This window comes from Plecotus auritus (genome assembly GCF_963455305.1).
Source record: "Plecotus auritus genome assembly, chromosome: 9".
NCBI lineage: Eukaryota > Metazoa > Chordata > Mammalia > Chiroptera > Vespertilionidae > Plecotus > Plecotus auritus.
Window position 1 is genome coordinate 147,495,994 of NC_137783.1, and position 17,032 is coordinate 147,513,025.

Here is a 17,032-nt window from a genome sequence, read left to right on the forward strand (position 1 = left end):
GATTTCAGAGAGGAAAGGAGAGGAAGAGAGAGATAGAAACATCAATGATGAGAGAGAATCATTGATTGGCTGCCTCTTGCACACATGTCCCACACTGGGGATCAAGCCCGCAACCCGGGCATGTGCCCCGACAAGGAATCGAACCATGACCTCTTGGTTCATAGGTCAATGCTCAACCACTGAACCACACCAGCCGGGCTATATATGGCCTTTTAACACAAATTACCTGGAGGGAGAAGGGATTCGAGGCTTGCCAGAGGGGCAAAAGTCTAGACAAGGTCATGGCTTATTCTCTTTCATTCTTGGGTGTCTAAAAGAAAAATTACCCAGGTAACAGAAGAGAGGTCCCAGCTTCCTGGGAGAAACAGCTACAGTCATGATAGAGTGGGGGTGGAGACACATGGCAGTCAACCATTCCAAAGCTGAGTGCTTCCTGTGAAACTCAAGATAACAAAAGCTTTCTTAATTTATAAACTTGCATTTATAAATACAAACCCTCAAAATAGAATTCAGTGCATTTTTCAACAAGTCTTTTCAACAGTGATACACAATAAATATATTCTTCCTTTTGGAATCAATGCTATTAAATAGAAATATACTAAAGAGCCATTTTCCAAAGCAACATTAGAGTTAAGAACAGGTATTCTGAGTGGAGTAGGTAATATTGCTGCTATTGGGAGCATACGTGTTAGGATCTAACAAGGATCTTACTGAGGACTGCGTCATAGTAGGGACTGAAGACCATCTTGTTATAGTTGACCAGACGAACAAATTTAATAGCAACTTCCTCCAGCTCTTTGTGGACTGGACCCAATCCCCCAGGTATTGTGGGCAATGCCTTCTCATGGCCGGAGGCAAGGTAGGTTTCTAAGAAAGTCAGGATTCGGCAATCTGTGATAGAAAAGAACGCAATTAGTTGTTTCTTGTCCAGGGTGACTTTACAAACATCTGATGATGCTTCCGTTTTTAACTTAAGCATCACCTTTTTAGGAAAGTCTTTCCTGACCACCTCCCAGATCAGGTACCCAGAGCACCTTGCACTTCTGAACAGTCATCACATTTGCACTGTTTCCTCTCCCCCTCTAGATGGTTAGTTTCATGAAGGGAGGACCCATGCTTATTGTGTTCTTCATTCTCTCCCCAGCACCCAGCACAGTCCCTGGCATGAAACCTGGCCCCTATAAAAGCTCAAAATACACTTGGAAAGCAAGAACAAACGTATGAATAAATACTGGGAAACCAGAGTATTAACAGGTTCTGCTCCCAGAGGAGCAAGTCATACTGCGACCAACATGAGCCGTTGTTGAAGATCACATAAAAAATGGGATGAAAAATAAAGCGGGAATTACAAGTTCAAAAACGAAAAGAAGATTCCAGCACTGATGGCTTGTGATCTGTCTTTTCCCACCAAGCCCATATGAAAGAAGGAAGGTCCCCTACAATGGGAGGCCATGGAGTTGGTGGCATTTGTAAAGTTGTCCTCCTCTGAGGAATAATTTAGGTTGATGCTTTTTTAGCCCATTCCCTTCTACAATGCTTCTGCACACTCCTGTGTGTCCTCATCAGCCAAAAAATTGTGAGTATGAGCCATAGTTCTTACAGATTTTATTACAAAACCAATAGGAACATTTATATTGAACGGGCTTTTCCACACTACTTGCCCACACCCTGCCCTGGGGAACCCTCTCAGGAGGAAATGACTTACACCCTTCAGAACCCAGTGACGCAGAGAAACTGCAGACTGATCGCCAAAGTTAGTTTGGTTTTCAAGGTTCCCAAAGCTGAAAGCCTCACCCAGAAGTGGAGATCCTCGTGTCATTCCTTTGTGAGGGCAGGTTTCTATCTCCATGCCTATAACTGGCTGTTACTAAACCACCAGGACGGCAGAACAAGGAGCAGCTCGTTAGCCAGGGTCTATTTACAGGCACTTTCCTGCTTCCCAATAATATTAATCTTGATGATCAGAGGGCACGGCAATATCTTCAAGAGGCTGCTCCGGAGTGATGCACAGGTGAAATTGTGACCATTGCAGGACTGGGACAAAATAATTTTTCAAAACCACTGATCCACGTACCTCTTTTTTCATAAATATGAAAAAAGTAAAAAAATATTCTTTTACTAAGAATAAAAAAAAAATCATAGTATTAGAAGCAGACCCACCACTGGTCCACCCTTCTATCCAATCTGAAATCTAGTAACCATGAATCATTCAGGTTTTGCTGGAGCAGTATTTTAAAAAAATATATGTTTTTACTGATTTCAGAGAGGAAGGGAGAGAAAGAGAGAGAGAGAGAAAGATGAATTATGAGAGAGAATCACGCCCCACACTGGGGATTGAGTCCACAATCCAGGCATGTGCCCTGACCGGGAATCGAACTGCGATCTCTTGGTTCAAAGGGCCATGCTCGCAGGCTGGAGCAGGCTTTTGAACTCAAAGCCTTCAAAACAGTGATGGCTGTCTGGTCATTTGCCCAAACCTTTGGGTTACCCTAATGGCATGTGGTGATCCCTGGTTCCTGCCTTCCCCCAAAACGTACCCATGATCCTGCGGATGGGGTTGTCAGGACTGGCCACGGCGCGGATCTGGCCCTTGAGCACGGTCTCCTTGTCCGTGGAAAAGGGGGTGAACCCACAGAGGGCAAGGCAGCTGCTCACCTCCAAGCAGACCTTCTCACCAATGGCTGTCAGGGCATCCTTCAGATGGAAGGAGCTTGAGTAGAAAAGGGGAAGGAGAAGCCAGGGAAGAAAGAACCTATAAACAAGGTGCGCACCTGCCCGTGCCTGATAAAAGTCATAGAACCAATGTGTGGACTGATGTGTTCAAAGGAAACATCTGTGACTCTTCACTGCCCATAACCTCTCCCCTCTCCAGTCTCTCCCTTCCTCTCTCTTTCCTCCCAATCCCAGAAAGGATGGTGGGAAGGGAAGAACTCAGATAACGTCAGCACCAACAACTCAAAACCCAACTTCTTGCTAGCATCTGTGTGGTGAAATAAGCCTGGAACTTAAGAATATCTTGAATAACTCTGGAACAATATACAAGACACCAGAAATTCGGTAGCAATGAGACAGAAGTGGGAGAGAAACTTTTCATTCAATAAACCTATTCCCTTTTAATTTTCAAAAGACGTGAGTAAAACTACTTTAAAAGAATGAGTAAAACGGAAATCTAAAGGTTAAGAAAATTAATATCTGGATTTCTTGGAGCCCCAGGTGCCCCTAGAGCAGGGGTCCTCAAACTTTTTAAACAGAGGGCCAGTTCACTGTCCCTCAGACTGTTGGAGGGCCAGACTATAGTTTAAAAAAAAAACTATGAACAAATTCCTATGCGCACTGCGGGCCCGGAACGAGTCGGCTGCTAAGCAGGACAGGCAGCGGCACCCAGCGGGCCGGATAAATGTCCTCGGCGGGCCGCATGTGGCCCGCGGGCCGTAGTTTGAGGACGCCTGCCCTAGAGTGTCTGCTGGGAACCCTCCCAGCAGCTGGGTATTCTGGGAGGTATTCTGCTGGTCTGCTGGCAGGTATTCTGTGAGAAGGCAATTAATTGCCTTTGTTCTGGGTCTAGATTCTTTGAATGGCAGAATTAGTGAGAGCAATGTGCAAGCCCTGGACTCACTGCTGGCACCAGCTCTGAATGCCAGAGTGAATATGGCCATGCAGGGCTGGACTCCTAAGGACGCGCCAAACAGGGCCCCTCTCATCAGTAACTCTGACAGAGCAGTGTTACTGGAGGGGGACCTGGGGGATAGCTCAGGGTTACACCTGCCCCAGGCTAGGCCTCAGCTCAGCAAACACCCTCCTGCCCTATTGAACCCCTAGTCACAACATGCGGACGTGTCCCTCACTGCACCAAACACATGCACTTTATGCAAACTCAGCAGTAAAATTCCCCCTTTTGTAAGGATGAAAATGTTTTGGGGACATTCCCCTTGAGGAATCTTCTCAATTGGACCTTGTCAGACCTCGCTTACTCAGAACCATTCTAAATTTTCCATATGCTGTAAACCACATAAATGGCCTAATCTGACTTCACTGTAAGAGCAGTTACAGCAGCTGCCCTTAAAAGTTGGATTAGGTCTGGCTGGTTTGGCTCAGTGGATAGAGTGTCGACCTGCAGACTATAGGGCTCGGGTTCAATTCCAGTCAAGGGCACATGCCCAGGTTGCGGGCTCGATCCCCAGTAGGGGGTGCAGGAGGCAGCCAATCATTGATTCTCTCTCATCATTGATGTTCCTATCTCTCTCCCTTCCTCTCTGAAATCAATAAAAATATTAGTGCTGGTTGATAAAATAATCCAATATAACCAGCACAAAATGTCTATGAGAAATGTGCAAAGGGCATAAAACTTTAAAAATATTTTTTTATTGATTTTGAGAGAGAGAGAAACGTAGATGAGAAACATTAATCAGCTGCCTCCTGTATGCCCCGTACTAACCCAGGCATGTACCCTGACCAGGAATCAAACTGGTGACCTCTTGGTTCATGGGTCGATGCTCAACCACTGAGCAACACCAGTCAGGCAGCAAACAGTACTTTTTAATGGAATAGAATAGAAATACCTGGGTGTATTAAACATAGTTAGGGTAGGTTGCAATTTTTGAAAATTTTATTTACATATGTGATGTGTCTAAGTGGTCACAATAGAAAATTAATTTCTTACTATGGGTCCTGGTCAGAAATATGTGAAAGCCACTATCCTAGAGCCTTTCTAACATGGAGTTGATTCTAACTTTGACCATATGACTGAATAAATTCTGCTGGAGTAAAGAAAGCTAGAGAGCAAGGTCTCTCGATTCCTAGAAAGTGGCCCTAGATCTTGCCTTACACTTGGAGACCCCAGTTCCAGCCTGCTCTCTGCCACCCGCTGCCTCCCACCCATCCATTAAAGTCCCTCTACACAGCTTTTAGCCTCTTACGGCAGATGCATATCTGTTAGCAGGATCTTCACGATCATCTTGAGTTTCTCAGCAAAGTTGGCCTGGCTGGAAATGCCTGAGGCGGCCATGCTGAACGTGACCAGCAGCACCGCCCCCAGGACAGTCAGGTGTTCCAGCTGGAGCTGGAGCTCTTGGAAGCGAGCCTGGTCCATCAGCACTGTCTGTGATGAAAACAGAAATCACCCTTGAGCTGTAGAGTCAGGCTGCCAGCAGAGGGCGGTGGGGCCACAGCCCCCACACAGCCCTCTGAAGTTTCCCTCAGATTTTCTAGTCATTTCACAGCCATAAAGAAATCATGTGTGAATTATCCTTCCACTCACACATGGGCTAAGACTAGGAGCCCCTTCTTCCTTAGAGAGGCTGCAGCAGAGCACGCCCATTAAGAACACGAGACAGATTGGGTGTGAGCCAGACTCTGTCATTTAATAGCAGCATAAACTTATGCAAATTTTTTCAACTCAGCCCTACGCAGAACCAGGATTCCTACCTCACAAGGCTGTTTTCAAAGATGAAAAAAGACCATGCATCTAAAGTGGCTGACAGAGGCAACGCTCAGTAAATAGAAATTATGCCTGTCTGGTACGGCTCAGTGGTTGAGCATCAACTTATAAGCCAGGAGGTCACTATTCAATTCCAGGTGGGGGGTTGGGGGAGGAGGAGGCTCATGCCTGGATTACAGGCTCCATCCCCAGAGTGGGGCGTGCAGGAGGCAGCTGATCAGTGAGTCTCTCCCATTATTAATGTTTTTATCTCTCTCTTCCTCTCTGAAATCAATACAAATATATACTTTTAAATAAAATAGACTATTATTAATGTTTTTATCTCTCTCTTCCTCTCTGAAATCAATACAAATATATACTTTTAAATAAAATAGACTATTATTAATGTTTTTATCTCTCTCTTCCTCTCTGAAATCAATACAAATATATACTTTTAAATAAAATAAATAGACCTAGCTGGTTTGACTCATTGGATAGAGCATCGGCCTGTGGACTGAAGGGTCCGGAGTTTGATTCTGGTCAAGGGCACATGCCCAGGTTGCGGGTTCAATCCCCAGTGGGGGGCATGCAGAAAGCAGCCAATCAATGATTCTCTCTCATCATTGATGTTTCTATCTCTCTCTCCCTCTCCCTTCCTCTCTGAAATAAAAAATATATATACTTTTTAAAAATTAAAATGAAATAAATAGAAGTTACATCATTAGATAGGAAAGGGTAATGAGGTACAGAGCAAGGGTAACCAACTCATCCCAGTTTGTCCAGGACTGTCTCGGTGTTAAGACAGAAGACCCCAGGTCCTGTGAACCACCACCATGGTAAGAGTGAAATGCTCGACCGCTCAGACTCCACGTGTGCAAGGCTGCCTGGTTCCAGGGCCTGCAGGCTAATAGCTCCTGCTGTGTCTGGCATACAGACATGCTAATCACCAGAGGAATTTTGCTGTGTCTGGAGTTTTACAAAATCAGCCCCTCCCACAAACCATTGGGTTGGTGTAAAAGAAGCCTGAACTCTGTACTTTCAGAAGGTGGATTTGAGGATGAGGTCTCCCATCGTGTTGGTGCCTTCTTGATCAATAAACCTTCCCTTACTAGACTCTGATGTTTTGAGTTTTAGTCTTTCCAAGCATTGGGCACACAGACTTTGAACCAGTAATACCACCTTCCCCCCAACACACACACACACACACACACACACACACACACACACACACACACCCCAGTCCTGGGCAAACCAGCGATTCACCCTATCTGGTAGCAGAGTGAAAGAGGAGAGAAAGTCCTTGAGGGCAGAGCCTAGACTTATTCACCCTCAGTACCTAGCAAAAGGAGATGCTCAAGAACTGGTAAGTGAATAAAGACAGAGAAAAATAAACAGTAAACAGAAAAAGTGGGAACGACAGATAATAACCCAAAGCCTCCTGGAAAGCAGTCCGTGGTAAATTTCCATGGCTGTGTCCTGTGTTAGACACCCTGGGTCCTCCCAGGGCAATGACCCCTGTGTGGAATGAAGGAAAGAGCAGAAGAAAGACTGAGGAGATATGACTTCTGACCTGAGTTTTTACAGGTTAATCAAATAAACTTTCAGGACCAGTCTTGCTATAAGAAGCTGACACACCAAATCAAGACAATAGCAATTTGGGGTCTTAGCCCAGAATTCGTCTCAAGAAATAAAAATGATCCTTGAAGATTGAGATTCAGTTGTTAAACACTAATGCCTCAACCAACTCCATCTCTTTTTTTACTTCATTTTGCTACACAGCAGCGTCCTTACTTTGATGCCTCCCAATTGAACGCAGTATAGTGAGTTTAGGACTCGAAAGATTCCCAAAAATCAATTGCAAAAGTAATCATCTATCCCCGGTGAAAACACCATCCTCTTCACAGCTATTTTTTTAAGGCTGAGAACTGCCTTCCAGCAGAGAACAAGCCACTATTCAGAAAGAACCCGCTCCCTACTCCCTACCCCTAACTCAGCACCCTCTTGAGAGCCTCCTCTGCCACAAAGCACGGAACTCAGAGGCAAGAGATGAAACCTTAGGCTTTCAATGTCATGAAACAACCACAAGGAACTTGGAGATAAAGATATTTAGAGAAGTAGCAGCGCCTGAGGCTAGAGATCAGAAGCCCAAGTGCCCTCAAAAAAGAGGGGGAGTCTACACACCAAACCAGCTTTTTGCAGACAAAATGGGGAAATCCCTTGTTAGTCATCTCCTCAAACGACTACTGCAGTTAGAAGAACTTATTGTGAAAAACATAAAAAGAAAAAATATGGAAGGGGAAGAAGTTTCTGCATGGAAGGGGAAGAAGTTTCTTTAGATAAAACCAACGGGCAACATCACTGCTACTGTTTGGTCGAGATGAGTAAAAACAGGAGAGCAGTTCAGCAGCACAAGTTGGAAGCCCCATACATTGCTGAAGGGACCGTAAAACGAGCAGGTAATTTGGAAACAAAATGTTAGAGTCACCACATGACCCAGCAACCAATCGTTTAGATACCCAAGAGAACTGAAAACATACATTCACACCAAGACTTGTACACAAATGTTCACAGCTGCTCAATCCACAACAGCCAAACAGTAGAAACAATCCAAATGGAATACAAATGTTCATCAACTGATAAAGGAATAAATAAAACGTGGTATTGCCATGAAGCCTTAAAAAGAAATGCTGACACACGCTACAACATGGATGAGCTCTGGAGACGTTACGCTGAGTGAAACAAGCTAGACACAACAGGACAAATACTGTATGATTGCACGCATATGAGGTACCCAGAGCAGTCAAAATCAGAGACACAAAATAGAGGGTGGTTGCCAGGGGCAGAGGGAGGAAGAATGAGTTACTGTTTAAAGGGCACACAGCCCTGGGTGGGGAGTTCAGTTGGGAAGAGTATGTCCCAAAACACCCAGGTTGCTGGTTTGATCCCCAGGCAGGGCACATACAAGAGGCAACCAATGAATGCATAAATAAGTGGAACAACAAATCGATGTTCCTCTCTCTCTTTAAAGTCAATGAAAAAATATTAAATTAACTTTAAAAATAAAATAAAGGGTACAGTTTTAATCTGTGAAGATGGAAAAGTTCTGGAGCTGGACGGTGGTGATGGCTGCACACTAATGTGAATGTACTTAATGCCTTCAGAGTCCCTGGTGCATTACTGAACTATACACTTAACACTGATAAATTCTGTAATGTGTATTTTACCACAACAAGAAAAATACAACTAGAAAAAATAGGAATGACGTACTGACACATGCCACAACATGGATGAACATCTCCTTAGTGAAAGAAGCCAGACACAAAGGCTGATACTGTATGAGTCCACTTACAAGAAACGTCCAGAACAGGCAAATCCACAGAGACAGAAAGTACATTCGTGGTCGGGGTGGAGGTGGAGGTGGAGGTGGAGGGTGGGGGAAGTAGTGACTGCTAACAGGTACAGGGTTTCTTTTTGAGGTAATGAACATGTTCTAAAATGAAATAATGGTAATGGTCACATTACTCTGTGAGTATCCAAAAAAACACTGAATTGTACAATGTAAAAGGGGAAATGTTGTGGTATATGAATTATAACATCAAAAAACTATTATTTTTTAAAAGTTTGGCAGCACAAAAAGAAATTAGCAGCTACCCTGCTCTGGAGCACTTACCTCGGGGAAAGGTTGCTGGAGGTGGTCCCACTTCAGAAGCTTCAGGTACGCGTAATTCTGGACAGCAACAGGACTAGGCATGGGACTGTCTCCCGAGCCAGCGGCCCCTCCCCCAGCTGGCAGGGCATTTCTATACTTCTGATTCATAAGGTCATCTGCGGCCTCTCCCAGCCACTGGGTGACGAAGTCCAGGGAATCTGTGAAAAACAAGGCTGTGGGCATTACTGTAACGATCAGGAGGGATGCTTCTCGGAATTACCTTTGGGAAGATCATCCTGGAGGTGTGGCAGAGTACAGAGAATGGACTTTAGAATCAAATAGGACTTGGTCCAAATCACAGTATCACTAATTACTGGCCGAGTGATCTTAGCCAAGTCATAATCTGTCTGAACATCAGATTTCTAAAATAAGGAAATGTACATCACATGACAGTCTGTTGTGAGGATGAAACAAGATCGTGACCTATAAAGCACCTAGCCTGGTTACAGATGGTCAACGAACCGCTCTCTTCTCTCCCACCCTGGCTTTTCCTTGTCTAGATCTTAGTCTCGGATCAAGCTGATTTACCATCATCCTTGCGGGAGGCGAGCTCTGTCACACGTTTGATGTGTATTATGCAACATTTGGAACACTGTTGGGGGACCTCAGTTGTCTTTCATCCACTATCACTCTCTCCCTACTTTTCTAAGAAGAGTAATGCACCAGGGACTCAGAAGGACACAAGAGAAAGAAAATGAGGCTTCTGGCCACATTGTCTGAACAAGAAATCCCTCTGGCAGGTCCTGGAGAGGGGTTTCAGCTCTGCCCGTGGAGTCCACCTGAAAACCTGTGGGCAGCCAAGGCCATGGCCGAGTTCACTTTTCATCGATGCAACAGGACACACCTCTGCTCTGTCAACACAGGGATCACACGGAGCTCTTGGTCTTGCTTTAGCCTTCTGCCAACAGCATTCTCGTGGCCCAACGGGATTGGGAAACCTTGGCTTTTACGCTGTATTATGTTCTAGACTCTGGCCAGCAGTGTGCCCTTCGCGGGGTCCCGGCTGCCGGACCGGGCTCTCACACTAAGTCTCTTCCGCCAGTCAGACTGCAGCCCTGCATGTCTCCTGAGAGGCAGTACAACACTGGTTGAGGAAGTGAGCTGTGTGGTCAATCAGTTCTAGCCAAAAATCTCTCAAGTCTTTGTCCACATCTGTAAAATGAGGTTAAAATATAGGGCCCACCTCAGAGGCTTAGTGAGTGAGGGTTACACTGGATAATGCACGTACACCCTGGGCACAAGCATGGGACGGAATAAACATCAGCTCGTCTTCCTCTGGTCTGATACTTCTACTTTGCTGTCCTCCTCCTCCTGGCCCAGCACCGTCCCAAACTTCTCTATCTGGGGCTGGATGAACAACTGCTCAGGGCTGAATGAACTGTTCTGGTCAGGCAACACAATCTATGCCGAGAAAAGCACTTTCACTTTGTGACCAGCAAAGGTAGAGGTTAAACAGGACTCGTCTTAAAATGGATCTGAAGATTGCAATTTACTCAGAACAATAGCTGCGGATGCAGACCCACAAAGCACCCTCAAAATGCAACATAATTTTGGATTCTATAGTCATCTGTTTTCCTGCAGTCGTCTGAGAGGTTCATAAAAGTAAGACTTTTCTGGGTCTGAAAACAGATTTATGAATATGAAACAGAAGCAAAGCGAAATTTCTTGATGTACCTCACAGGGAGGAGAAAAGTGAATTCAATGGTCACAAGAAGTTTGTCACATTTTTGTTTTGTTTTTTAATTTAATTTTTTATTTCAAAGAGGGAAGGAGAGGGAGAGAGAGAGAGAAACATCAATGATGAGAGAGAATCACTGACTGGCTGCTTCCTGCAAGCCCTACACGGGGGACCCAGCCCAAAACTCCAGGCGTATGCCCTGACTGGGAATCGAACTGTGACCTCCTGGTTCATAGGTCAATGCTAAAGCACTGAGCCATGCCGGCCAGGCTGTCATGTTTTAAAATCAAGGCCAAGCATAAAATTTATCTCAAACTGGTGTCATCATTAGAAACCTATTTAAGATCTTCATTCTTTCAAATTTCCATTCTTTTTTTTTTTAATCCTTACGCAAAGGATGTGTTTGTTTTTGTTTTTTTTTATTGATTTGAGAGAGAGAGAGAAACTTCAGTTGCCTCCCCTATGTGCCCAGACCGGGGATTAAACCCACAACCTGGGTACGTGCCCTGACCAGGAATCAAACATGTCACCTTTCGGTGCACAGAACGACGCTCCATCCAACTGAGCCACACTGGCCAAGGCTCAAATTTCTATTTTTATATCCTACTTATATTTCTCTTGTTTGTCAATTAAACTTTCTTTTCAGGTACTAATGTCTGTGTTTTTCTGTCTTCAAATAAGACTATTCTCATACTAAATTTTAGTTTTGTTTTGAAAATATTGTTACGCAACAAATTACAGCAACTAAAATAAAAAACAGACAACAAAAGAACATCCCAAAACATTTAAACATACTTGGCTGCTTCTCCAAAAGCTCTTGAAACTTCTTCCTTTCATATTCAACTGACTGTTGCATGAGATGTGGCCTAATGCTACTGACAGCAAAGTTTGCCATGTCCACTTTCATTAGGTCCAACACAGAAAAAATTGCCCTAAAAGAAGAGAGAGCAAAGGAATTAGAACTGTACACTTGTAAAGTAAACATAGTTTTAACAAAAGAGGTGATCTGAGACAGTCTTTTCATCTCAGAAAGGGTGGCAAGAAAAGTTAGAAAAATCATGAGAAAGTGAATTAAGAAAAACACATTTAGAAAACACAAAAGCTTAAGTAATAGTTTGAAAAGACTGCAAATTTTTAAGCTGCTTTCTGTCCCCACCCCTTTACCTCTTACCCCCAAGCAAACATAGCTCTCCCCACTGCCTGTCTAGACCAGAATGCATTCCTTGGCTTTGGGGCCGCCCTCACAGCAGCCACAGAGGAAGGAAGGAGCCCAAGATCCCAGGTTAAGGGCACAGAGTTCATCACCCAGTAGCTACTCTCACGTAGGTTAATCCACTTTCCTAGGAAAGAAAGGAAATTGACTCTCCTTTCTCCTCTCCTACCTCAGTGTCTCTTATTTCAGGGCATGATTTACATTCTAGTTCTGGTGGCAGAACTGTTGTTTCATTCTCCAAATGTACCCAATGAGCAGACTTGACACAGTCATCGCATCTTAAGAACCTATCTTTAGGAAATAACCTAAAATACAGGTAAAAGTTTTGAGCACAAAGATGTTCATTGCTGGGTTAAATAGTAAATAATTATACATAATCTAATTGTCTATTTTCACACACAAAAAAACCCACCTTAATTATATGCAAATGAATATTTTGTAGCTATTGAAAATGCTTATAGGGAGTTTTTAAAAATCATATAAGTTGGGAGAAACCAAGATGGCGGCATAGATAAACACCTAAACTGCTGCCTCACGCAACAATTTCAAAACTACAACTAAAAGACAGAACAGACACCATCCAGAACCACAGGAAAGCTGGCTGAGTGAAAATTCTACAACTAGAAGGAAAGAGAAAAGCTCACAGAGAATTGGAGGTACGGCAAAGGGTCTTTGTGCGCGCAGAGAGGAAGGGCGGCTGAGAGCCTGGCTGACTTTCTCTGGTGGAAGGGGGAAGGAAGCCCCTGACCGCACTGAACCCCAGTTCTGACTGCACTGAACCCCAGTTCCGGGCGAGCCTCTGGGGACCCACGCTCTTGTGGGGGAAGTCTGGACTCTCGGGCGGAGACTCGGGAGCCGGGGAAGGCAGAGGACTGAAAGCGCGCGCATGCCAGTGCGCACAAAGGCTGCGGAGGTTGCCACAGGCTTTCCCTAGTGGATGGGAGTCAGAGGCTCCTGACTGCACTGAGCCCCAGTTCTGACTGCACTGGACCCCAGTTCCGGGCGAGCCCCTGGAGACCCATGCTCTTGTGGGGGGAGTCTGGACTCTTGGGAGGAGACTCGGGAGCCGGGGAAGGCGGAGGACTGAAAGCGCGCGTGTGCCAGTGCGCACAAAGGCTGCGGAGGTTGCTACAAGCTTTCCCTAGTGGATGGGAGTCAGAGGCTCCTGACTACACTGAGCCCCAGTTCTGACTGCAGTGAACCCCAGTTTCAGGCGAGCCCCTGGGGACCCACGCTCTTGTGGGGGGAGTCTGGACTCTCGGGCGGAGACTCGGGAGCCGGGAAGGCAGAAGTCTGAAGGCACGCATGTGCGCGCAAGGGCAAGGCTGACGGGAAGCCAAGACTGAGACTCCACCCCATCCAAGCTGAGCACAGAGGCTATTGCAATTTGGCAAGTCTAATCCAATAAGGCTGTCTCCAGCACCGAACTTCTCCCAGCATAGACACAGCTGATCCTTACAGCCAACTGGCCTGGAGGTCAATTCTTCCCAGTGATACCAACAACAATCAAGACTTAATTACAACAAGGCTGTACACACAGTCCACAAAGGGGTGCACCAAGAGTGTCCACCTCAGGTTAACTGGGGAGGCAGACCCACTGGGCCATATTGGAAACCTAGCACAAATATATACCTTACCAACTCAGGGAATCAGTGAAAATGCGGGGTCAAAGAATCAGATCACAAACGAAAGAAATGGAGGAAAACAAACGACTGGATATAGAATTCAAAACCACGGTTATAAGACTTTTTAAGAATATCCTAGAAAAGGCCGATAAATATAACGAGACCCTCGAAGACATGAAAAAGGACCAACTAGAAATTAAACATACACTGACTGAAATAAAAAATATTATACAGAGACCCAAAAACAGACAAGAGGAACACAAAAATCAAGTCAAAGAATTGAAATACAAAGAAGCAAAAAAAACTCAACTGAAAAAGCAAAAAGCAAAAAAAAAATCCAAAAAGTTGAAGATAATGTAAGAAGTCTCTGGGACAACTTCAAGCGTACCAACATCAGAATTATGGGGGTGCCAGAAGAAGAGAGAGAGCAAGATACTGAAAACCTATTGGAAGAAATAATGACAGAAAACTTCCCCCACCTGGTGAAAGAAATAGACTTACAAGTCCTGGAAGTGCACAGAACCCCAAACAAAAGGAATCCAAAGAGGACCACACCAAGACACATCATAATTAAAATGCCAAGAGCAAAAGACAAAGAGAGAATATTAAAAGCAGCAAGAGAAAAACAGTTAGTTACCTACAAGGGAGCACCCATACGACTGTCAGCTGACTTCTCAACAGAAACTATGCAGGCCAGACGGGAGTGGCAAGAAATTTTCAATGTGATGAATAGCAAGAACCTACAACCAAGATTACTCTACCCAGCAAAGCTATCATTCAGAATTGAAGGGCAGATAAAGAGCTTCACAGATAAGAAAAAGCTGAAGGAGTTCATCACCACCAAACCAGTATTATATGAAATGCTGAAAGGTATTCTTAAAGAAGAGGAAGAAGAAAAAAGTAAAGATAAAAATTATGAACAACAAATACATATCTATCAACAAGTGAACCTAAAAATCAAGTGAATTAAAAACCTGAGGAACAGAATAATCTGGTGAATATAATAGTATCAGGGGCATAGAAAGGGAGTGGACTGATAATTCTCAGGGGGAAAGGGGAATGGGGGGTTCATGAAGAGACTGGACAAAATCGTACACCTATGGATGAGGACAGTGTGGGGGAGGTAAGGGCAGAAGGTGGGGTGGGAACCGGGTGGAGGGGAGCTATTGGGGGAAAAAAGGAGAAATAATTGTAATAATCTGAATAAAGATTTATTTAAAAAAATCATATAAGTTGGTTATAAAAGGGCAATGCAAGAGATCCTTGTGGTGTTAAAATTGTTCAGTATTTTGAATGGGGTGGCAGATACACAAATTCACACAGATAATAAAGTCATATAAAAATACACAAACACACAAATATATAGACAAGTAAAACAGGAAACCTAAGTGAGAGCAGTAGATTGTATCAATGTCAATATTCTGGTTGTGATATACTACATTTTACAAAAAGTTACCATTGAGGGAAAACTGGATAAAGTGTCCTATATTATTTCTCACAACTCCATGTGAATATACAATATCTCAATGATGCTTTAAATTTCCAGAGACATGGAAGCATGGAACAGAGTGCAGAATCTCAGAGGGAAGGTGGGGGAGGGCAGGTGAGTGGGGGGTAATCAACCAAAGACCTTGTATGCATAACCCATGGACACAGACAATAGGGTACTGAAGGCCTGGGGCGGGGGTGGGGTGAGGTGGGGATGGGGGGTGGAGTGAGGGGTGGGGAGCAGGGGCGGGCTGGAGGGGGTCAATGGGGGAAAAAGGGGGGCATATGTAATACTTTCAACAATAAAGAATTATTTTAAAAAAAAATAAGTGAAATGATTAGGGTATAATGTTAACAGAAAAAGTCAGGCCTGCAATGCCCACTAGGTCTCCTCAGGTTCAACTGAATATTCAGACTCACAAGACTATCATAAGCCACAGCCTTGGCACCATCTACTAGTATTCACTCAGCTTGCCAACAGGGCAGCTCCAAACATTCCTCTTCAACAAGAGTTTCAGTACCAGCCACAAGCACACAACTCAGACATGTGGGAGCCACCTGGCTTAAAAGCCTCAGGTGAGAAAATATTTTGTAACAACTCTACAGCATGGCTTCCAGGGTCCTCACTAGGGGCACGTCCAATTATAAAAGCTACTTCACTAAAGAAGTCCCAAGTATGGTGTCCCATCCAGTATTTACAGTTCATTATCAGTGCTTGCAGTCCAGACACAATTCACCAATCAGAGTTCACTTTTCCCATAAGCAATGTTGCCTAGGACCATTTTGATACAAAACATCTTTATCTGTTCACAGGAACACACAGCTAAGCAGTTAACCAAAAGTCAAAGTCTCAGGCAGCATCAGTCAATTCTCTGCCCACATTAGCATAACAATTATATAAATTTAATAATAATTATACATATGCAAATATAAACATGCAAAAGACCAAAGAAAGTTAATATAAAATGTTAGTTAATAGGATTATATTAAAGTTAAATTTATTGAATGTCTTGTTTGTATTTTGATTATGTAGGAGAATGTCTACATTCTTAGGAGATGCTGAAATATTTAAGGGTGAAATGTCACAATGTCTGCCATTATTCTTCACAAGGTTAAAGAGAAAAAAACATACACACATGCATACATACTCACATGTATATATAAAGAAAGCAAACTGGGAGCCCTGGACGGGTGGCTCAGTTGGCTGGAGCATCATCCTGTACACCAAAAAGGTTGTGGGTTCAATTCTTGGTCAGGGCAAATGCCTAGGTTGCAGATTCCATCCCCGGTGGGGGCATGTATAAGAGGCAACCAATCAAGGTTTCTCTCTTACATTGATGTCTCTCTCTCTCTCTCTCAAATCAATAAAAACATATCCTCGAGTGAAGATTAAAAAGATAAAATAAACAAAATACAAAGAAAGCAAATTGACAAAATGTTAAAAACTGGTGGATCTACATAAAGGGTATATGAGTGATAATTATACTGTTTTTGTGACTTTTCTGTAGGTTTGGAATAAAAAAACATTAATGGTAAAAAACTAAAAATATATATATCAACATTATAACAGTGATTGTGCCTTTTGGTGGTAAAGTTATGGGTGAACTTTTTTCCTTCTGTCTACCTTTCTATGTTTTATAAAATGTTTGCTTTTTAAATTTCTTTTTTAAAAATGCATGAGTTATCTGCCCTACCCAGTTTAGGTCAGCGGATAGAGCGTCGTCCCACAGAATGAAGAGTCCCAGGTTCAATTCTGGTAAAGGGCATGTACCTCGGTTGCAGGCTCGATCCCAGGCCCTGGTTGAGGTGTGTGTGGGAGGCAACGAATCGATGTGTCTCTCTCACATCGATGTTTCTCTCTCTCTCTGACTCTTCACCTCCCTTCCACTCTTTCTAAAAATCA

General features: G+C 43.9%; 1 protein-coding gene across 2 annotated transcripts in view; it reads right to left on the reverse strand.

Annotated features, from left to right (window-relative positions):
• Positions 1–17,032, reverse strand: part of TCP11L1 (t-complex 11 like 1) — a 29,221-nt gene continuing 12,189 nt past the window's right edge. Inside the window, exons 7-12 of one of the 2 annotated variants that reach the window (XM_080687221.1) lie at positions 11,599–11,735; positions 9,087–9,283; positions 4,917–5,098; positions 2,538–2,710; positions 712–891; positions 1–441 (exon numbers count right to left, since the gene is read on the reverse strand). In XM_080687221.1, the coding sequence (XP_080543347.1) occupies positions 323–441; positions 712–891; positions 2,538–2,710; positions 4,917–5,098; positions 9,087–9,283; positions 11,599–11,735 (988 nt within the window). In that variant the 3' untranslated portion in view covers positions 1–322. Of the gene's footprint in view, positions 442–559; positions 892–2,537; positions 2,711–4,916; positions 5,099–9,086; positions 9,284–11,598; positions 11,736–17,032 lie in introns of those variants that run through there. The other variant, XM_080687222.1, reaches the window with a different exon arrangement.